The following is a 20903-nucleotide window of genomic DNA, read 5'->3' as shown; positions in this document are numbered from 1 at the left end:
CAAAAAGCGGTTGAAAGGGCTTTACGATTTTAGAGTTACTTCGCTATGGAAATCTGAAACTGCTACAGGAATCATCATCCAAAGTTTGAAATCGGTAGGACAATTCTAACATGCCAATGAAAATAGCTAACTGTGACGTACAGACGGACCTAAATATAAAGTCATTTAAAGGACGCCTGCAAGAAATACCACGCTTTAACTGCTGAAAGACTGCCACAAGTAGACACAATACCACAAATTTAAAGCCTTCAGCTTCAATAACAAAAAAGTTCTAGGCATGGCAAAATAGCATTTTATGTACAATGAAATTTTGGAAAGATTTCCAATGCTCATAAAAGAAAAAACAATATTAAATTACGTCGCCTAGACACAAAATTATAACCTTATCTTTGTCAGAAACTTAGATTGCCGGTAACTGATAACATTTTTACAATAAAAACACCACATTTCATAGTCAAAATCTATGAAAAAAATTCGATTTAAATTGCATTTTTAAATGAAAATCATAGCGGAAACAAAGGGGTAAACTAATACAAGCTCAGCTGTGATTGGTTGTTAAGCTGATTCAGCCTTCTGATTGGCACAACGCAAGTTAAACTTAATTTTTTTTAATGATTTTGACTATAAAAATGGGTATTTTTGTTGTAAAATTATAATTAGTTACTGGAAACCTAAATTTATGACAAAAATAAGCTTATAATTTGTGGCAGTCTTTCAGCAGTTAAAGCGTGGTATTTCTTACAGGCTTCCTTTTAAAGAAAAGAAAACTTACCTTGTCTTTAGAATCTTCTTGAGATTGTTTGAGTTCCCAAATATTTGGTACCCAGCGCACGGCGTGACAGATGATAAATACTAAAAAAAATATAAACATTTTATAGACAGTATTACGCCGATATTAAAATAAAATTCCCTGTTTTCTTGGCAACAAGGCAGCCAAAGTCCTAGGGAAAAAAACTGGTATTAATATTATCGTCTAAAAACAATATTATACATGATTTTTCGAAATAGCTTAGAACCTGTTCCAATCCAGCGGATATTAATTGCTTTCGAAGACATGCTGAAAATAGCAATAATTATTTTGAGCCTTGTTAAACGTTGCAGGACCTCTAAAGTCCCCACCAAAAATATTTGGACAAAGCTTCGAAACCTAAAAAATAAACTAAAAAAACCTATAGGGGCTGGTTTTAGTTAGGGGTGGGGGGGGGGGGGGGGTATTGTACTTTAACTGTCTGTATCCTATTCCAAATATTCTTTTTTTTTATTATCCTTTTGTTCTCATGTTACAACTAATTTGATTTAGATTGGTGGAGGTCCAACTTGTTTGCATTTATTCACATTAGGCATCTTAACATGGAAAGTCTACTAATATGTACAACACATGTATTCAACTTGTTTGCATTTATTCACATTAGGCATCTTAACATGTAAAGTCTACTAATATGTACAATAAGATATATAAATTGGAAGGAATTTTAATGTTAGAGGGAGATTTGAAATCTGCATCAAATTTTAAGGATTTTTTTTTATAAAATTCGTTTTTGTATAATTCTTTATCTAAAAGCATTCATATATGTTCTATATCTATTAGGGTTGGGCCGGATATCCGGTGTGGCCGGATATCCGGCCATTTTCAATATCCGGCCGGATACCGGATATTGAAACTATCCGGCCGGATATCCGGCTCTATAATTTTTGGATCTACTGCAGTTCATGGTAAAACATTGCTGGTAACGAATGCTTCCTAGCAATATTTCAAGAATCCTGGATCTAGCATAACAAGAAATATTTCTGGAGCCACCAATGTTTAACTTTCCTGGTTGCTGGCAATTTATGCACATTCCTGGACTCTGGCAGGTTTGAAATATTCCTGTTAAAAAGCAATATTTCCCTTTTTAATTCCCATTACCCTTTTATCACACTTACCCCACAAATAGAGGTTGATAGCACGCTACTCGAAGCGGCTATTTTGGCATGTTTGTCTGAAAGACCAATGGTAAGGGTTATGGTAATGGGAAGAGGGGGGGGGGGGGTAGATCCTACTCTGTACTAATTGGCTATGGATATGAAAAAGGGTCATATAAATATTGATAAATTTGTTTCATTCAGTCATTTGCTTTTGTGATTTGACAGCTTCGAATTTACTGTACAATTGGCCCTTAAGTCCATGTTTATAAATATTTGAGAAGATTGCTTAAATTAGGTTTGAAAAGATATAACCTGTTAATTTTTATATTCTAGTAAATATCCTTGTGTAAAATTGTAGACATTCCATCGACTATTGCTTTAATTATAGTGGGCATTGCTAACATAATATCAACAAGCTAATTTCAAAATAAATTTTATTTCTGAATATTTTACTGTAAGGCTGTAATAAAAAGTAAATCAAATGGACATAATGTCTTTACATATACTATAAACAAATTGATTTTTAAATATTCATAAACTTACGGCTAAGCCCCCTACAGGCCTCTAGGGGCACTTGAAGAGGTGGGAGTTGAATCCCAAAAACCCGTTTTTATATAATTTGTCTATGTTGCGTTTAAGTCTGTACGAAAAAAAGCATTCTGTGATTTCTCTGGAACCCTCCCCCAAACTAATAGTTATAAACCGTCCCTGGACCTATGAAAAGCTTCCCTGTTAAGGAGAACCCGATCGGTTCAGTGGTTAGCGAGATTCTTCGGTACAGCTAAACAAACAGACATCATGTTTCTTTATTAAAGGATATCCATGGATCTCCGGGGATAATAAAATGATTAGTTCTGTAAACTTTAATTTTTATCTAAACTATTATATAAAATAATATAAATGTGCTAAGAATTTCTCTAACTCCCCCCCCCCCCTCCTTCTTCTCCTATTGACGTATTTTAATGTACGGACAAACTTTGTGGCGGCATGGCTGGTGATGTTTCCTATTTCCTATCCTGTATTTGACTGTGAGTGGTTGTTTAGAATTGCCAATATTTATTTGTTGCGATAGTTTGCCTTTCCCCTAACTTTGCCCTTTCAACTTTCCCCTAGCTTTTTAATAAAGTGCTTACCTTTTTGTAATAACCGTGATTACCCATTTTTAAAAGCGAAGCTTTTCTATAATTAGATGAGTCCGTCCGTCCGTACGTCTGTCCAGAACGGATGGCTTTCGTTGATTTAGGCATGTAGTTAGGTACCACCGTCATTACTAGAATCTCCGTACGTCCATTTAAAACAAGTTTTTTAACTTTTTTAAACAGCAAGTTTTTATTATCCGATTAATCTAATTTTTTTAATACTGATTCCTATGACAACTAAGTACAATGTTATAAGCGAAACATCTTTATAATCAAGTCCTAAAAAAGTAAGTATGCCCTTAAACATTATCTTGTATTTAATCAGCTTTCAAGAAATTACTGACAATTTTGTATCGTCTTTTATACATTTATATTCTGATTATTCAGTTCTGACACTCTAGAGCTTCGCTTTTATGGATGTGGTCTTACTTGTTAAATTGCAACTACGTTTTTTTTTAAAATAAGGGTGAGAAATAGAGACGTATATATTATCATGGACTTCCTAGCGACCTTCATTTCCAAGATGGAACTTACATACTTTCTCCTAAATCAAATATCTACCAATTAAAATCTCTTTATTATTAGACGATAATAAAATTCCATTTGCAAATATGATTAAAATAAAGACTATCTTTTTAATTTATTATAAAAATAAAGAGCCGGTATTGATTGTTAGGTCGTTGGGCACTTTTGATGGATGCCATTCAAATTTTGGCGCGAAAGCGAAATTTAAAATAAAAGCAGTTAAATTTGTAGGTGAAGATCCCCAACCCCTTTCTCCTACCTCTTTTAAGTATGTATATAAAGTAATTACAGCTAGTTTCACAGCATTGGAAGCCACTGTCCCTTTTTAAGCATTGCTTTACCCCCTAAGAAATTGTGAAAAAGGGTATGGGGTAAAAACTCCTGTAAGCCAGTAATCTTCTGTCATTGCTGGTAACCTGGAAAATGAGCAGATTGCCAGCTAACAGGAACCTGGGATTTAGGGAAATATGCGTGCTGCTGGACCCAGGATTCTTGTAATATTGCCAGTAACCAGGAAGCATTCGTTACCAGCAATATTTTACCATGAACTGCAGTAGATCCTAATTTTTTATACTTTACACCAAAAATCTCTGCTTTTTAAAATCTTAAATGGCTATAATTTTCTTATTATTGAAGCTAGAAGAACATTTTTTCTGAATAAGTTTAACTTTATGTAAATTTATATAAGATTTCTGAAGAATTTTTTTTTTACTATTTTAATATCTGGTAATTTGGCCGGTTATCCGGCCGGATACCCGGTAATTTGGCCGGATAACCGGATATTTGCCGGATATCCGGCGTTGGCCGGATATCCGACCGGTTACCGGATATCCGGCATTTGAAATCAGCCGGATATCCGGTATCCGGTATCCGGCCAAAAAAGTATCCGGCCCAACCCTAATATCTATTTTAAGATTCTAAGAGAGAGCAAACCTACCTTTCTAAAAGATATTTATGTGTTTAGCTTCAGTGCTTAAAGCTAAACATTGGTAAGCATTAGTTGCAAATAGTATCAAAGTTCCAAGTTTGTTGTAGCAAAGAAAAGTTTTACTGTTACCATATAATGTTGGTTAACAATTATTCAATAATAAATGTCCAATTAATTATTCATGTTACTTGTGTAGGCACATAATGGATATAGTATACGTGGATATTTTGACAGGGGAAAATTTGTTTATGTTTATTGGTTTGTTCGTTCATGCAGTAAGAGGGGAGGGTTTGGGATAGGGATAGATGAAGGGTATCGTTATTTTAGTAAGCTGTGAGTATCACTTTATTAGAGTACAAAGAAATCTGGTGCAACATCCAAGTAATTATATATCGAATATACACAGCTAGATGTGTATATTGTTGTATATCTCAAGTAGGGTTGGGCCGGATATTCGGTTTGGCCGGATACCCGGCCATTTTCGAAATCAGGCCGGTTACCGGAAATTAAAACTATCCGGATACCGATATCCGGCTGATTTATACTGCCGGATGTCCGGTTATCCGGTAATTTGCCGGATATCGAGCGTTGGCCAGATTTTCGGCCGTATACCGGAAATTGAAACTATCCGGATACCAGATATCCGGTATCCGGTTTCTGGCAAAAAAAGTATCCGGCCCAACCCTATTCTCAAGTACTTTGTACTAAAATCTCAGGGAGGGAGGGGATATTGGACAGCAAATTACACTGGTACCCAAACTTTTGTAAACATATTATCTTGCTCGTGGAATTTAAAAACACTGGGTATCTTTATTGAATTATGATTGATTAGTTCCAAACTAGTAGTGCCATAACTTTTCAACCATTTAGTAATTTACTTTTTCATCATTGGGGATGATATACAAATTGTTTGTCTTATCCCTTAAGATCCCTGTTCAATCTCCATTTCAAACAATGGTTCTTATATTGATCTAATTATTTCTCAAAGTTATGATTCGATAGTCATTTTACATTTCAAACTTTTGATGATGTATATTCTTTTTAAATAATTTGTACTCTTGTTGATTTATTTATAATTAAGGGCTCGGCAGCTGTGTGTAAGTTGTAACAAAGATTAAAATTTGAACCGGTTTGTATGCTTTGCAATTTTTTTTATTAATGATTAATTGCAATATTTGGGCCAGGTTTAGACTTCCAGCTGTTTTTTTAAAGTAGTAAAAGATTGATTTCCCTGAGGCTTACAAGCGGCTGACGCGCGGCTGCCGAGCCCTGATTTATATGATGCACAATTTTGGTGGATAATTTTCAAATATTGTTTCTAAATATTTTACAATGTGATATGATACTTAATTAAAATAATAAAATATATCATTAAGAATTTCGCAGTACTGGTTTTGGTTAAATATTATTCATTTTTTTCTGCATGTTTATATAACTCTTATATGCAAATTTTTTATTTGAAATAAATTTTTTTGAAGTTGTTCACAAAATTTTTCAGAACCCGTTTGAAAACAAGTTTAAAGGGAATAGAGTGCAATGCACATACGTTTTGTTTAACATAGTTTTTTTTATCGTATAATTGAAATTTAATTGATTTTATAAATGATGATTCCAGGGAAGATTAATCACAATACTAGCAGCAGAGCATTTTGAAATGTGAGTAAGTCCTGTAATTATTTTGGGACAGATTTATACTCTAAATAATTATTTTTATTATATGCTTTGTTAATATACTTCAAAAATGTTGGTCAGTCTTTCCGTCTCATCTTTTAAGCTTCGCTTTTATGGATGTTGTCATCCTTATTTCTCATGCAGTTTTGTGGTTTTGGATTTAGCCTGCAAAGTTTTATTTATAAACCTAATTCAATTTAAATATTTAATGTATTGTGTTTGCTAAAAGAATAGATGAATAATTAATAATGTACATGAATACAGACAATACAGACTAACAATACTACAACGTTCAGTGTTTTCCATCAAAGTTCCTTGTGAAGCATCAATATTCCCCCCCCCCCCCCTTACTTTCAAAATAGATTAAAATTATTTGGGGAGGTTGTTTGTTTGTTTAGTAATTTAGGTCAGGTTACGTAAAGTTATATTGGGTACTGGGATGCCCCTCAGGGGTCAGGCATAGGAAAAAAACTGCCCCTCCCCCTATTTTAAATTTATCTTGTTGGGGGATGGGGGATGGTCTTGTGTTCGACAAAGACTTTGTGGGGAAGTATCCAACTTTCATTTGTTTATATAATTACAAATAAATATTCTAAATATTCTGAATGAAATTCATATGTATGTCACTGTGGGCTAGAATTGAATCAAGACAAAAGTAAGTGCCGAGCCCTGGGACCTATGTAGGGTGAAAATAGACATAAATCCATGATGATTCCAGGTAGAGACAAAATATTTCAGCGGGGTCTTTTGTTTTTTTTTTCAATTTTAAGTTCTGAATAAAAATTGAAAAAAATATGAAAATCTTTAATAAAAGACAAACAGAAAATAATTTTTAATATTTTTTTTTACTGAAAGATACAAACAACTTATATACATACTATAAGCCTTAAAAAATTCATAATTTTCAAATTTAGATCTTCAATATAAAGATTTTTAGAAAAAACCTAACAACAAATTCTAACATATTTCTGATCAATATAGCAATAAAACGTCTTTTGTAAAATCTTTATCATCAAAAATAAATAGCACTTACTAAAGACTTTTTTTCATTTAATCTTATACTTTTTGCATTAATTAACATTAAAGATTGAATTTTTTAAAAAGAAAGGTTGCGTGATTTTTTTTCATAATTTATTGCCCAATTTTGAGATTCAGACAAAAAACCATACTGCTTTATATCATGTGATACTCTATTAGCAGCAGCTATGCCTCTAGAGGCATATAGGGGCCCTTTGGTTGGGGGGAAGTCGAACCCCCCTTACAATTACAGTTTTTTTAAAGAAAAAGTTTAAAATATTTATTTTGGAGAGTTAATTCTCTTGGGATGGTGATGGTACCCTTCCCCAAAATAGTTATAAACCTTACTAGGACATATGAGAAGCTACCATGTAAAGGAGAACCATATCGTTTTAGTTGTTAGTGAGATCCCTTGGTGCACAAAGACTCAAATAGAACCTGTTACTTTATTATAAAGATACATATATACACAGAAACTCTACAATCAGAGTATGTCTGTTTGTTCATCCGTCTGTATAAAAACAATACTGAATATATTTATTTGGTACTAGCGGCTACACCCCTAGAGGCCTTTAGGGGCACTTAAGAGGGGAAGAAGTGGTTGAATTCTACAATAAGATTTTTATTTTAGGCTTAAAAAGAAAAAGTTATTTTTTGTGTGTGTAATGGGGTCCTTTTTTTAGGGGGTGATTTCTCCTAGGATGGTTGAGGTATCCTCCCAAAAAAGTTTTAAACCTTCCAAGGACCAATGAGAAGCTACATAAAGAAAAAGAACCATTGATCATTGTTACATACTATTCAGGGATCTAAAGTGATAAGACAATGACCGCTAAATTGATTTACATTTCCAAATATGATACATGGATAACCCTTCTTTATGTTTCAGTTAATGATTGAAAAGTTGGGCACTTAATTTAATAATCCAACCAAACAAAAATTGCAACAAGTCCCCTAAGTAGTTAAGCCAACGAATAACAAATTGCTATATTAAACTATAGGGACTAGTCTAATAAACAGCCCATTGTCCCATCTTGCTCTGATTAATATATCTTTGCATCTGTATGTTACACTTGCTATTTTCTTTATTTGTATTCTTTTAAACTTAAGAGCTTCACTAATTATGGATGCTGTCTTCTTTTTTTTCCTTATTAAATCCAATTACCTAAATCTGGATATTCTTTGAGGTTGATAATTACAATTATGTTTTATAAAATGGAAATAGAACACTTTAATCATAATTCAAGATAAAAATTATTTTATCACTAGCGGTTTTGCCCCTAGAGGCATCTAGGGGCCCTTGATAAGTGGGGGGAAGTTGACCCCTCCCCTACTTTCAGTGGTAGTATGTAAAAGAAAAAGTTTTTTTTAAGTGTTAGGTAGGAACTCATTTTTTTCTAAACTCAAAACTTCTCAGGACCATGAAAGCTGGAACCAAAAGGAGAACTACATCAGTTACGCGGTTAAAAAGAATCTCTGGTACCGACAGACACCCACACACATATACACACAAACAGACAAACACAGAAACAGTTACTTTTATATAAGGATTAATAGACACTAAACTACTCCTTTATATGTTGATCCTATTATCAGTCTAAAAGATAAAGAAGAACCAAATTGGTCCAGCGGTTAGCAAGAACTTTAGGCACAGACAGAAAAAATAACACATGGACATCCTATCTTTTTTTATACAGGGATATAACTTTTAAACAATAGCAAAAATTTTCTTTTTTAGATGATATTTCTCTCCCTGCTTTAAAGCACTATTTATTTTACAAAATATATTGATGTCTGTTTGTCTATCTTTCTGACGCTTAAGAACTGATATGGTTCTTTTTTTACTTTACTATGTAGCTTCTCATTGGTCCTTGGAAGATTTTAACTTCTTTTGGGATGGCACCTCTACCTCCCTAAGAGAAATCGCCCCTTAAAAAAGGACCCCACAACAAATAAAAAAACTTTTTCTTTTTAAGCCTAAAATAAAAATCTAATTGTAGAATTCAACCACTTCTTCCCCTCTTAAGTGCCCCTAAAGGCCTCTAGGGGTGTAGCCACTAGTACCAAATAAATATATTCTGTATTGTTTTTATACAGACGGATGAACAAACAGACATACTCTGATTGTAGAGTTTCTGTGTATATATGTATCTTTATAATAAAGTAACAGGTTCCATTTGAGTCTTTGTGCACCAAATAACCACTGAAACGATATGGTTCTCCTTTACATGGTAGCTTCCCATATATCCTGGTAAGGTTTATAACTATTTTGGGGAAGGGTACCATCACCATCCCAAGAGAATTAACTCTACAAAATAAATATTTTAAACTTTTTCTTTAAAAAAACTGTAATTGTAAGGGGGGTTCGACTTCCCCCCAACCAAAGGGCCCCTATATGCCTCTAGAGGCATAGCCGCTGCTAATAGAGTATCACATGATATAAAGCAGTATGGTTTTTTGTCTGAATCTCAAAATTGGGCAATAAATTATGAAAAAAAATCACGCAACCTTTCTTTTTAAAAAATTCAATCTTTAATGTTAATTAATGCAAAAAGTATAAGATTAAATGAAAAAAAGTCTTTAGTAAGTGCTATTTATTTTTGATGATAAAGATTTTACAAAAGACGTTTTATTGCTATATTGATCAGAAATATGTTAGAATTTGTTGTTAGGTTTTTTCTAAAAATCTTTATATTGAAGATCTAAATTTGAAAATTATGAATTTTTCAAGGCTTATAGTATGTATATAAGTTGTTTGTATCTTTCAGTAAAAAAAGATATTAAAAATTATTTTCTGTTTGTTTTTTATTAAAGATTTTCATATTTTTTTTCAATTTTTATTCAGAACTTAAAATTGAAAAAAAACCAAAAGACCCCGCTGAAATATTTTGTCTCTACCTGGAATCATCATGGATTTATGTCTATTTTCACCCTACATAGGTCCCAGGGCTCGGCACTTACTTTTGTCTTGATTCAATTGTAGCCCACAGTGATGTAACACATTCTTATAATTTAGAATGAGTTTTAAAAAAATCTGTCTAATTTGATGCTTGAATGTTCCTTTATTGCGTGACAAATGTTAGTTTTTAGCTAATAGCAGATACAATACACTATCAAATGCTCTATTGATATCTAAACAACATAGGAATTAATGCTAATAATATTGTTAATGATGACCATATGGCATCAAGTAAAATTGGTCATAGCTGACATAATATCGAAATTTCTTTTGAAAAAACTATCATGAACATTACCGAATTCATGAATTTATGTCGCTATAAGATAGAATAGCCAATCAGAGGCCGGCATAAATTTTCCATTGGTCAATTACAGTGTATACTGGCTTCTCATTGGCTATTCTATCGTATGACGTTGAGGGACTTTAATCATCTTTCGAATTCATGTGTTCTTAAACATAACAATTTTCCAATGATCCAAAACTTTCTTTTCTTCATTGTTAAAAATCTTGAAAAAGTTACACTATCAAATGCTCTGGAGATATCTAAAAACAAGTTCACGTACCTGCAACAATTACAAGCGAAACTTGTGCTAGCTTAATCTCCTTGTGATGAATGAACCCGTCTGAAGTGTCAGGACCTGTGTTTCTCATCCCATACAACTAAAACAAACATAGAATAATAATTAATAGAATCAAAATAGAGCATTTTACAGGCAAAATAGACAGGGAAATAACACAAACATGAAAATTACTATTCAGTTAAAACAAGATCAAAATCAAAACCATGCTTTTCTATTCCAATTTAATTTGATAGCATGCTGTTATTGTTATCAATATTATTAAACCTTTTAATCCAACAATTCCAATCATAACTTTAAAGACTAGTCTATGAAGTTAGGAAAGGAATGATTGTTAGTCCAATTTTCTATGATATTTTTTTACTTTTTCACCTCTTACTTATTTTCTTCTAAGAAAATAACACAATAAAAGAAATTTGTAAGTAGAAAACTATTAAATTTGATCAAGTTTATATTGATGTTATATTTATCTTGTTTTCTATAAACTTTGTAAACTATTTACCTTAAAAAGTAACATTAGGCGGTGATGAAGGGATTCTAAAGGATAGGACAATGAATTCTTTATTGATATACATCTCCAATGAATATAAACAAAATTACCTCTAATGTAAGTTTGAAACCAACCAAACATAATTTTAAAAGTATCCAACGAATAAGATAACGTGGTTGTAGAACTTTAGGTACTATTGTAATTTATAGTCCAATATCCCTTCCCTCCCTGGCTGCTATGTCACAAAACTATTCATATAAGATCAACACAAGAATAACTTTGTTGATAGTCAGCACACCCCAAAAAAGTGAAAAAAAGAGCAGTAGACAGTAATACAATTATTTAACATTCCCATTTATAAATTGGGAATAGCCTTCTTACTATTTTAATTAATGTTTAGTTTTTTCTTATCAACAGACTGCCAAACCAACACATATGATATGTAGTGTATATTTGCTTAACACTAAAAAAGTTTTGATAAACTTAGTTTGCATAGAAATGTGCATTTTTTCCCCTCCAGGCAAAAGCGAGCTATTCAAAATTTCATTCTTTCTGGTAGCGTTTGGAACAATAATTTCACCCCAGCCCAGCTTAGTACTTAAAAATGGGAAAAATTGTAGGGGGTGTGGCAGAATAGATGTACAGACCTGTACTTTTGCTCGAAGGAAAATAGGTTGACTAATATATTACTCTTTGGGGGTTGGAGTAATCTACAGGGTAATGGGTGGTTTCACGATCCACAGGCCCTATTTGAGATTATAAGCCAAGCTAAATCCAGGTATTGGAGGAATAGACAACTGGAAAACAAACTATTTTTCTATTTTTTTTTTAATTTACAAAATTTGAGAAGATAATAATATATGCAACAATATTTTGACTTAATATTAATCAATTTTAAAAATGGAAAACTAGAAGAAAATATTAGTTTGGTACTTTTTCAGAAGACTGAACTTTGTGGTTTTGAAGATTGGGATGAAGAATATTTAATCCTCTATTGAACTATCCCTGTATCCCTGAGCAAACTTCAAAGGGTTGACTTTGCATTATTTTTCTTCCAACTTTTTATGGTCAAAGAGTTTATGTTAAGATCATTGGAATAAAAACTTTTGAAACTCAAATTAAATTTTAGAGAAGATTTGATCAAAATTCAAAGTCGTAATAATGCTTTAATGTAAAGGGTGAGCAAAAAAAAATGCGTACCTTTTTATATTTCCTAAAAATAGACTTCTTAGCGGTTCTAACGGTATGCGTAGTATTTTTCTACTATTAACACAAGCCGCGCAATTTCAATTTTAAAAAGGTACGCATTTTTTTTTTGCTCACCCTTTATCTGCCTAAATTTAGACACGAAATTATAGAGTAGCCACGCTGGGCTTATAAAAAAAATCCTACCTGTTTATATACAACTATATTCAGTATTGTTAGAAGGAGAAGGGGAATAATTCCATGAACCAACAAATTCAATATTATCAAGTATATCTGAAAATAAAACAATTTTAGATTTTTTTATAATTTATTCAACGAGGAAGCTGTTTATATAGTGCCTACAAAAATGACGAAATACTGGCCTAAATAATTGGTATACTGGCCTGTCATTGGTAATCTAGTTTCTGTATTGGCCATTGGCATTGGCCATTTGTATTGTTTGACGGCATTTTTTTTAGGCAGCTAGGAACAGCTTGTTCAACAGGTGTATTGTAAAGAATATTTGCAGTCTGACTAAAGGGTGAGCAAAAAAAAATGCGTACCTTTTTAAAATTGAAATTGCGCGGCTTGTGTTAATAGTAGAAAAATGTAACGCATATCGTTAGAACCGTTAGGAAGTCTATTTTTTGGAAATATAAAAACGATTCCTATGCTACGTATAGTTTAGGAGCTATGTGGTAAAATGTCCCAACTGGCTTAAAACTTGACTTGCGAGTAAATCATTAAAGATTAAATTAAAGGGTATGCAAATAAAAATATGTACATTATTAAAATTCTAATTGCTTAGCTTGTGTTAATAGTATAAAAACGTTATGCATACCATTAGAACCGCTATGAAGTATATTTTTTGGAAATATAAAAACGATTCCTGTGCTATGTATAATTTATGAGCTATGTGGTAGAATGTGCCCACTGAATAAAAACTTGACTTGCAAGTAAATCATTAAAGATTAAATTTTTCCACTTTTCTCACATTTATCAATACAGCTCCTAAACTAAAAATAGCACAAAAATCGTACTTATATTTCCAAAAAATAGAGCTTATGACGGTTCTAACGATATACATAGCATTTTTCTACTATTCACACAAGCCGAGCAGTTTGAATTTTAAAAATGTCCGCATTTTTGCACACACTTTTTTTTCTCTTTAATGATTTACTCTCAAGTCAAGTTTTAATTCAGTTGGGACATTCTTCTACGTAGCTCTTAAACTATAAGATGCACAGTAATGGTTCTCATATTTCCAAAAAATAGACTTAATAGTGGTTCTAACGATATGCATAACGTTTTTCTACTATTAACACAAGCCGTGCAATCTCAACTTTAAAAAGGTACATATTTTTTTGTATGCTTTAATCTTTAATGATTTACTCGCAAGTCAAGTTTTAAGCCAGTTGGGACATTTTACCACATAGCTCCTAAACTATACGTAGCATAGGAATCGTTTTTATATTTCCAAAAAATAGTCTTCCTAACGGTTCTAACGATATGCGTTACATTTTTCTACTATTAACACAAGCCGCGCAATTTCAATTTTAAAAAGGTACGCATTTTTTTTTGCTCACCCTTTATCAATCTAGTTAATATTGTTTGTGTATTAAGATATATAAGTTTTCCGGAATTTTAAAGTTAGGGGGAGATTTGAAATCTGCATCAAATTTTGAGGATTTTTTATAAAATTTGTTTTTTCTATAATTCTTTATCTAAAAGCGGAAATGCAATTTAAGTTAATCAATTTTGGCATTTGTGATTGGTGGATTTAAAAAATCTGCGCTCTGATTGGATGGCGTATATCATTCAACCAATTAGAGCGCAGGTAGTTTAAAATCCACCTATCCTATTGGTCAAAATTAATTAACTTAAAATGCATTTCCGCTTTTAGATAAAGAATTATACAAAAAACTAATTTTATAAAAAATCCTTAAAATTTGATGCAGATTTCAAATCTCCCCCTAACATGAAAATTCCGGAAAACTTATATATCTTATTGTGTATGTATATTCATTGTTAGAAAACCAAGAATGATAGCATATTATACTAGCGAAGCTGTTTAAAGTAATAAGCCAAACATTAGCCTATACATTGAAAAATAGTCTAATAAGGGATCTTTAGGGATAAGACAATTGACCAAAACCACCACTGATTCTAAACAAAGTTACCCCTTTTATAGATTAAAAAAATTTTGGCTAACCAATCAAGATTTTTTTTAAATGCCCAATTTTTTTGGGCCAACGACGTCCAAGGGGGGGGGGTAAAGTGGGGATTACCCCCCCCCCCATTCAAATTTACTCCTACCTTGCACCCCCCACCATTTTGCGCGCTTTAGGCGCATTTTTAATACTGAATATTTAATAGTATTTAAATTACCCCCCCTAAAAATCATACCTCGGGGGTGCATTTTTTGGGGGGGGGGGTAAAAAAAATTTACCCCTGCTAACAGATTTCAGGGGGGTAATTACCCCCACAAAGCAAATTTTACCCCCGGGGTAAAAAATTTTTGGGGGGTAAAAAAAATTTTACCACCCCCCAAAAAAAAAAATTCCCCCCCAAAATAAAAAAGCTTGGACGCCCCTGAAAATCCTATAAATAAATGTTAAGTAAAATTTTCATTTATAATTTTGAAGTAATTGGATTCTGTAAAAGATACACAAAAGGATGGCCTAAACCTTTCATTTTGTTAGTGACACATCCATGCATCCATTTTTTAAAAGAGATAAAAAGGTCCTGTTTTTAGTATAGTTAGGTTAGGTAAAGTCGGGGATTCTTTGTAATCTTTAGGGTCTTTAGAGTAGATGAAACGTCAGCTATATCCACTATTATTAATGTCATGTAATTATTGCCAATGATGTTATTAGAAAATACATGGCGATAATTTAATTGTTATCGCTATTTATCTCATGCCATTTAGTCGACAGAAACGAAATCTTCGAATTGAATGTTGATTAAAACATACCAGTTATAAAAGGTTGATAAATACCCTACAAAATAATTTTGTAACAAAAAGGCAATGTGTAAATCTAATCTTTAACTCACTATCCTTTTATATAGAATAGTAGGTTTTTTTCTGAAGCTTAAAATGTTAATTAAAAAAAAATGATTGATTTCTCCATTTTAGGAAAGCTTAACATAGGTGCCGAGATGGCATAAGTTATTTTATTTTTAGATTTAGCCTTGGGCGGGTTTAATACACTTTTGAGCCCTTAGACACCTAGTATTGCTAAATAGACAACTAATTAGGTAGTTAATTTTAAATATTTCCAGAAGCTATAACTAAGCATATTTTTGTTCTTGATTTCATATTTGAATTCGGGAAAATTTGCAAAATTTTCAGGTAAAATTATTTTTGACAGGTACCATATAAAATTTCATATTCACTAAAAATGGTTGGGCATACAATTTATAGTATGATGTGTAATAATGTGAAATTTCTCGCATCTATCTATCTATCTATCTATCTATCTATCTATCTATCTATCTATCTATCTATCTATCTATCTATCTATCTATCTATCTATCTATCTATCTATCTATCTATCTATGTATCTATCTATCTATCTATCTATCTATCTATCTATCTATATATCTATCTATCTATCTATCTATCTATCTATCTATCTATCTATCTATCTATCTATCTATCTATCTATCTATCTATCTATCTATCTATCTATCTATCTATCTATCTATCTATCTATCTATCTATCTATCTATCTATCTATCTATCTATCTATATATCTATCTATCTATATATCTATCTATCTATCTATCTATCTATCTATCTATCTATCTATCTATCTATCTATCTATCTATATTTTATCACCTTGACATAGCTCTCATTTTCTCTCAATTCTGTTGCTTTTATCTCACTTTGCTAAAAATAAAAACAAAATTAATTTTTGATAAACTAATTAGCAAAACTTTTTAAAGATTAATAATTAACAGCAATTGACCAATGGTAAAATGTATACTGGCCTATAATTAGTTATTTGTATTGTATGACGTCATAACTCTTAAAGCCGTCTTAGGACAGTTTAAAAATGCCTAAATGCCAAAGCTGACTATTATTGAAAGAAGGACAAATGAAACTACCACAACTATAGAAATGCTTTGCTTATCATAAAGTAAAATCTTACGGTGATATTGAAGACCGAACCATCCACATCTTGTATTGGAACTATTTTGTCCTCAACCACATGCTCGTAAAACTTTGGGATGTTGTATAATACTGAAATTAAACAATTAGTTATTAATATCTCGGTAACGGCTATGCAGAACTTAATATAGAACAATATGAGATTAGATAATTATACTGAAAAGCCTTCAGCAGTAATACACTAAAATACAGATATCTTATTATCAGTTAATCAATTCTTATTTCTCATTGGCTGAAAGTCACGTGGTTGCCCTCTCATTGGCTTTAATACTAAACCAGCTCTCTGATTGGTCCGTACATCTGCAATGTTCACTTTGCTTTCAGCTGAAAATTGTATAATGCCTTAAAAACCTAAGACCAATAAATTTCGATGATGCATGATGTATTTGAAAAAAATGTATAATTTCTATTTCTTTAATTCAAATATTTCTACATTTATATGTAGTACTAAAAAAATTTATACAATATATATTATTTCTAGAATCTGAGAAGTAGACTAATGTATAGAAAGAGCCTAATGTCTGTTAATATGTAAGTGGGGCATAAATATACTCCCCCCCCCCCCTTGACAGAAAACAACCAGAAAGGGAGGGGATATTTGGCGGGATTTTTTTACACCAGCCCGCAAAGTTTTGTGATAACGTTTTCTCATCGTTGGGTCAACAACTTTAGGTACTTTTATTAGATTTCGATTAGAAGCTTCTAAACAAGTTTAAAAGATAATTTAATTTTGTTTAAAATCATGGATTTTTGTGGTCTTTCCTTTCAACCAATTAAGCTTATCTTTTTTTATATAAAATAAAGGAGTTGAATGCATGAATGTGTATCCAGTAAAATATCAAAAACAGTAACCTTTTGATGGTGGAGGGGGGGGGGGGGGGGGTGATTGGTACTTTTTTGAAGATAAGGTAACTTTAGTAAAACAGTATACTTACACCAAATTTATTTCCTTTTAGTTTCAAGCTTAGAATAATTTAAAATCTACCTGGGTTGAACTTTTTGTTAAGGAATTAGAAGATATTTTTGTAAAAAATTCGAAGATTTTTTATTGATAAAATTTTGATTAATAGACAATTTCTCGCATACAATGATAAAATGTTTCTCTCGACTGGCTAATTTTAAAATACCCCAGCCCACCTTATGACTTTACCATTTAAAATTTTTGTTATATAATTTTTTTTTAAAATTCTTTTGGAGGGGGGAGGGGGGATATTTTTCATTTTTTGGGGGGGTTGGGGGTGTCCCATACCCCAAGAAAATAGTTTTAAACCTCCCCGGGACCTATGAGAAGCTACCCTGTTAAGGAGAACCCAATCGTTTGAGTGGTTAGCGAGATCCTTCGGTACAAACACACAGACAAACAAACACCCTGATACTTAAGTATAAGTATTAGGGGGAAGAAATGGGATGTAAATTAATTTAAGATTTATTTATGTCGCATGAATACTAAAAATGCTATCTAAATTTTTCTGAGAAAATAAAATTTATTTTCTACGGAATTATTGAATTTATCCTAGACATTCAAAATATTAAATTTTTGTTCGTGATTATTTATGTAAGTGTTCGGGCTTTATATTAAGTTTTTATCGCATATAAGACAATTTTCCACGGATTATAGAAATAATATCTGTTTTGTTGGACCCTTAGCTAAAGGCCCCTGCAAACAAAAATGGACGGATATATATATAGGTATATAGTAGTAGCGCTACGATGAAAGATTTTTACAAAAAGGTTGAGTTTCAGTTTTTTTTCTGTGAATTATTCTGTTGGGAATAGAACACATACAAAACTAGACAGGGGCTAGAGACTTATATGCTATAGAATTATATGCTATATGCTATATGCTATAGAATTATTCTGTTGGGAATAGAACACATACAAAACTAGACAGAGGCTAGAGACTTATATGCTATAGAATTATATGCTATATGCTATATGCTATAGAATTATTCTGTTGGGAATAGAACAAATACAAAACTAGACAGGGGCTAGAGACTTATATGCTATAGAATTATATGCTATATGCTATATGCTATATGCTATATGCTATAGAATTATTCTGTTGGGAATAGAACACATACAAAACTAGACAGGGGTTAGAGACTTATATGCTATAGAACTATATGCTATATGCTATATGCTATATGCTATATGCTATATGCTATATGCTATATGCTATATGCTATATGCTATATGCTATATGCTATATGCTATATGCTATATGCTATATGCTATATGCTATAGAATTATTCTGTTTGGAATAGAACAATTAAGAAACTAGACAGGGGCTAGAGACTTATATGCTATAGAACTACAGTATGACCCTCGAAAAAGTATTTTTAAGCATCTGCAGCCCTTATTTCTCAATGAATTATTTTAAAATGCATATGATCTTGTTCTCCATAGTATTCCACGTAAGTAGATATAAAAATATTTTTTTTACCTCCATTAACACCGGAGATTTTTAGTGCTAAAGTTTTGAAAAAGTGACTGAGGAAAAAGTAACTTTTAACATGAAACGACTTTTTTAGCAAAATTAAGCTAGAAATCCTTTTATTTTTGTTACTAGCAGAATTTTTATACAAAAATGAAATAAAAAATTTAGTTTTTGAGTAACAAGCATTTTTTTACACATATTTTTTGAGTCTTTTTAGTTTAATGATATTTTGAAAAACTTACTTATTAGGCAAAATTGTTTAAGATTAAAAAACCAAATAAATCTCTATGAATATAGCAGGAAAATTGTTTTTGTTTCACAATCCTAACTTTAATAACAAAAAAGTTATAAAGAAAATAAAAATAAAACATAATGATTTTTTAGTCTAAAAAGCTTAATTTACCCCCTATTAAATAATTGAGATGTCAGAAAAGTAGGCGGAGCATCTGTCATAATTAATCCTTTTCTATAAATAAGGGTTAATAAATAACCTAAAATTTGCAAATAATCAATTCATTCAGTAGTATTTTTTGCCATTAAAAATTTATATTTTTTGGTGGAATAAAAAAGAAATATTTAGTTAACTTGTTTTTCTTTGTGTCTCATTATTCAGTTGCCAGAAAAACATAATATAACCATCCAAAAAATAAGAGAAACAAAAAAAATTCTTTTTCTCAGTCACTTTTTCAAAACTTTAGCTCTAAAAATCTCCGGTGTTAATGGAGGTAAAAAAAATATTTTTATATCTACTTACGTGGAATACTATGGAGAACAAGGACATATGCATTTTTTAATAATTCATTGAGAAATAAGGGCTGCAGATGCTTAAAAATACTTTTTCGAGGGTCATACTGTATATGCTATATGCTATATGCTATATGCTATAGAATTATTCTGTTGGGAATAGAAAACAAACAAAACTAGACAGGGGCTAGAGACTTATATGCTATAGAATTATATGCTATATGCTATATGCTATATGCTATATGCTATAGAATTATTCTGTTGGGAATAGAACACATACAAAACTAGACCGGGGCTAGAGACTTATATGCTATAGAATTATATGCTATATGCTATATGCTATAGAATTATTCTGTTGGGAATAGAACACATACAAAACTAGACAGGGGCTAGAGACTTATATGCTTTAGAATTATATGCTATATGCTATATGCTATAGAATTATTCTGTTGGGAATAGAACACATACAAAACTAGACAGGGGCTAGAGACTTATGTGCTGTAGAATTATATGCTATATGCTATATGCTATAGAATTATTCTGTTGGGAATAGAACAAATACAAAACTAGACAGGGGCTAGAGACTTATATGCTATAGAATTATATGCTATATGCTATATGCTATATGCTTTATGCTATATGCTATATGCTATATGCTATATGCTATATTATTCTGTTGGGAATAGAACAAATACAAAACTAGACAGGGGCTAGAGACTTATATGCTATAGAATTATATGCTATATGCTATATGCTATAGAATTATTCTGTTGGGAATAGAACACATACAAAACTAGACAGAGGCTAGAGACTTATGTGCTGTAGAATTATATGCTATATGCTATATGCTATAGAATTATTCTGTTGGGAATAGAATACATACAAAACTTGACAGGGCTAGAGACTTATATGCTATAGAATTATATGCTATATGCTATATGCTATAGAATTATTCTGTTGGGAATAGAATACATACAAAACTTGACAGGGCTAGAGACTTATGTGCTATAGAATTATATGCTATAATCTATATGCTATATGCTATAGAATTATTCTGTTGGGTATAGAACACATACAAAACTAGACAGGGGCTAGAGACTTATGTGCTATAGAACAAATTAATTTTTTAAGAAAGACCAAGTCACTTAATAAA

General features: G+C 31.6%; 1 protein-coding gene across 3 annotated transcripts in view; it reads right to left on the bottom strand.

Annotated features, from left to right (window-relative positions):
- LOC145305974 (FMRFamide receptor-like) overlaps window positions 1–20903 on the bottom strand; it is an 83590-nt gene that overhangs the window by 26949 nt on the left and 35738 nt on the right. For all 3 annotated transcript variants that reach the window (XM_080147886.1, XM_080147888.1, XM_080147887.1), the window contains exons 7-11: window positions 16550–16641; window positions 16237–16287; window positions 12602–12688; window positions 10705–10801; window positions 773–852 (exon numbers count right to left, since the gene is read on the bottom strand). In XM_080147886.1, the coding sequence (XP_080004012.1) occupies window positions 773–852; window positions 10705–10801; window positions 12602–12688; window positions 16237–16287; window positions 16550–16641 (407 nt within the window). The remainder of the gene's footprint in view (window positions 1–772; window positions 853–10704; window positions 10802–12601; window positions 12689–16236; window positions 16288–16549; window positions 16642–20903) is intronic.

This window comes from Acartia tonsa, chromosome 14, assembly GCF_053477335.1.
Source record: "Acartia tonsa isolate MP-2025a chromosome 14, ASM5347733v1, whole genome shotgun sequence".
In the NCBI taxonomy this organism is placed as follows: Eukaryota; Metazoa; Arthropoda; class Copepoda; order Calanoida; family Acartiidae; genus Acartia; species Acartia tonsa.
The sequence above is the reverse complement of the archived record's forward strand: the minus strand, read 5'-3'. Positions and strand labels throughout refer to the sequence as shown.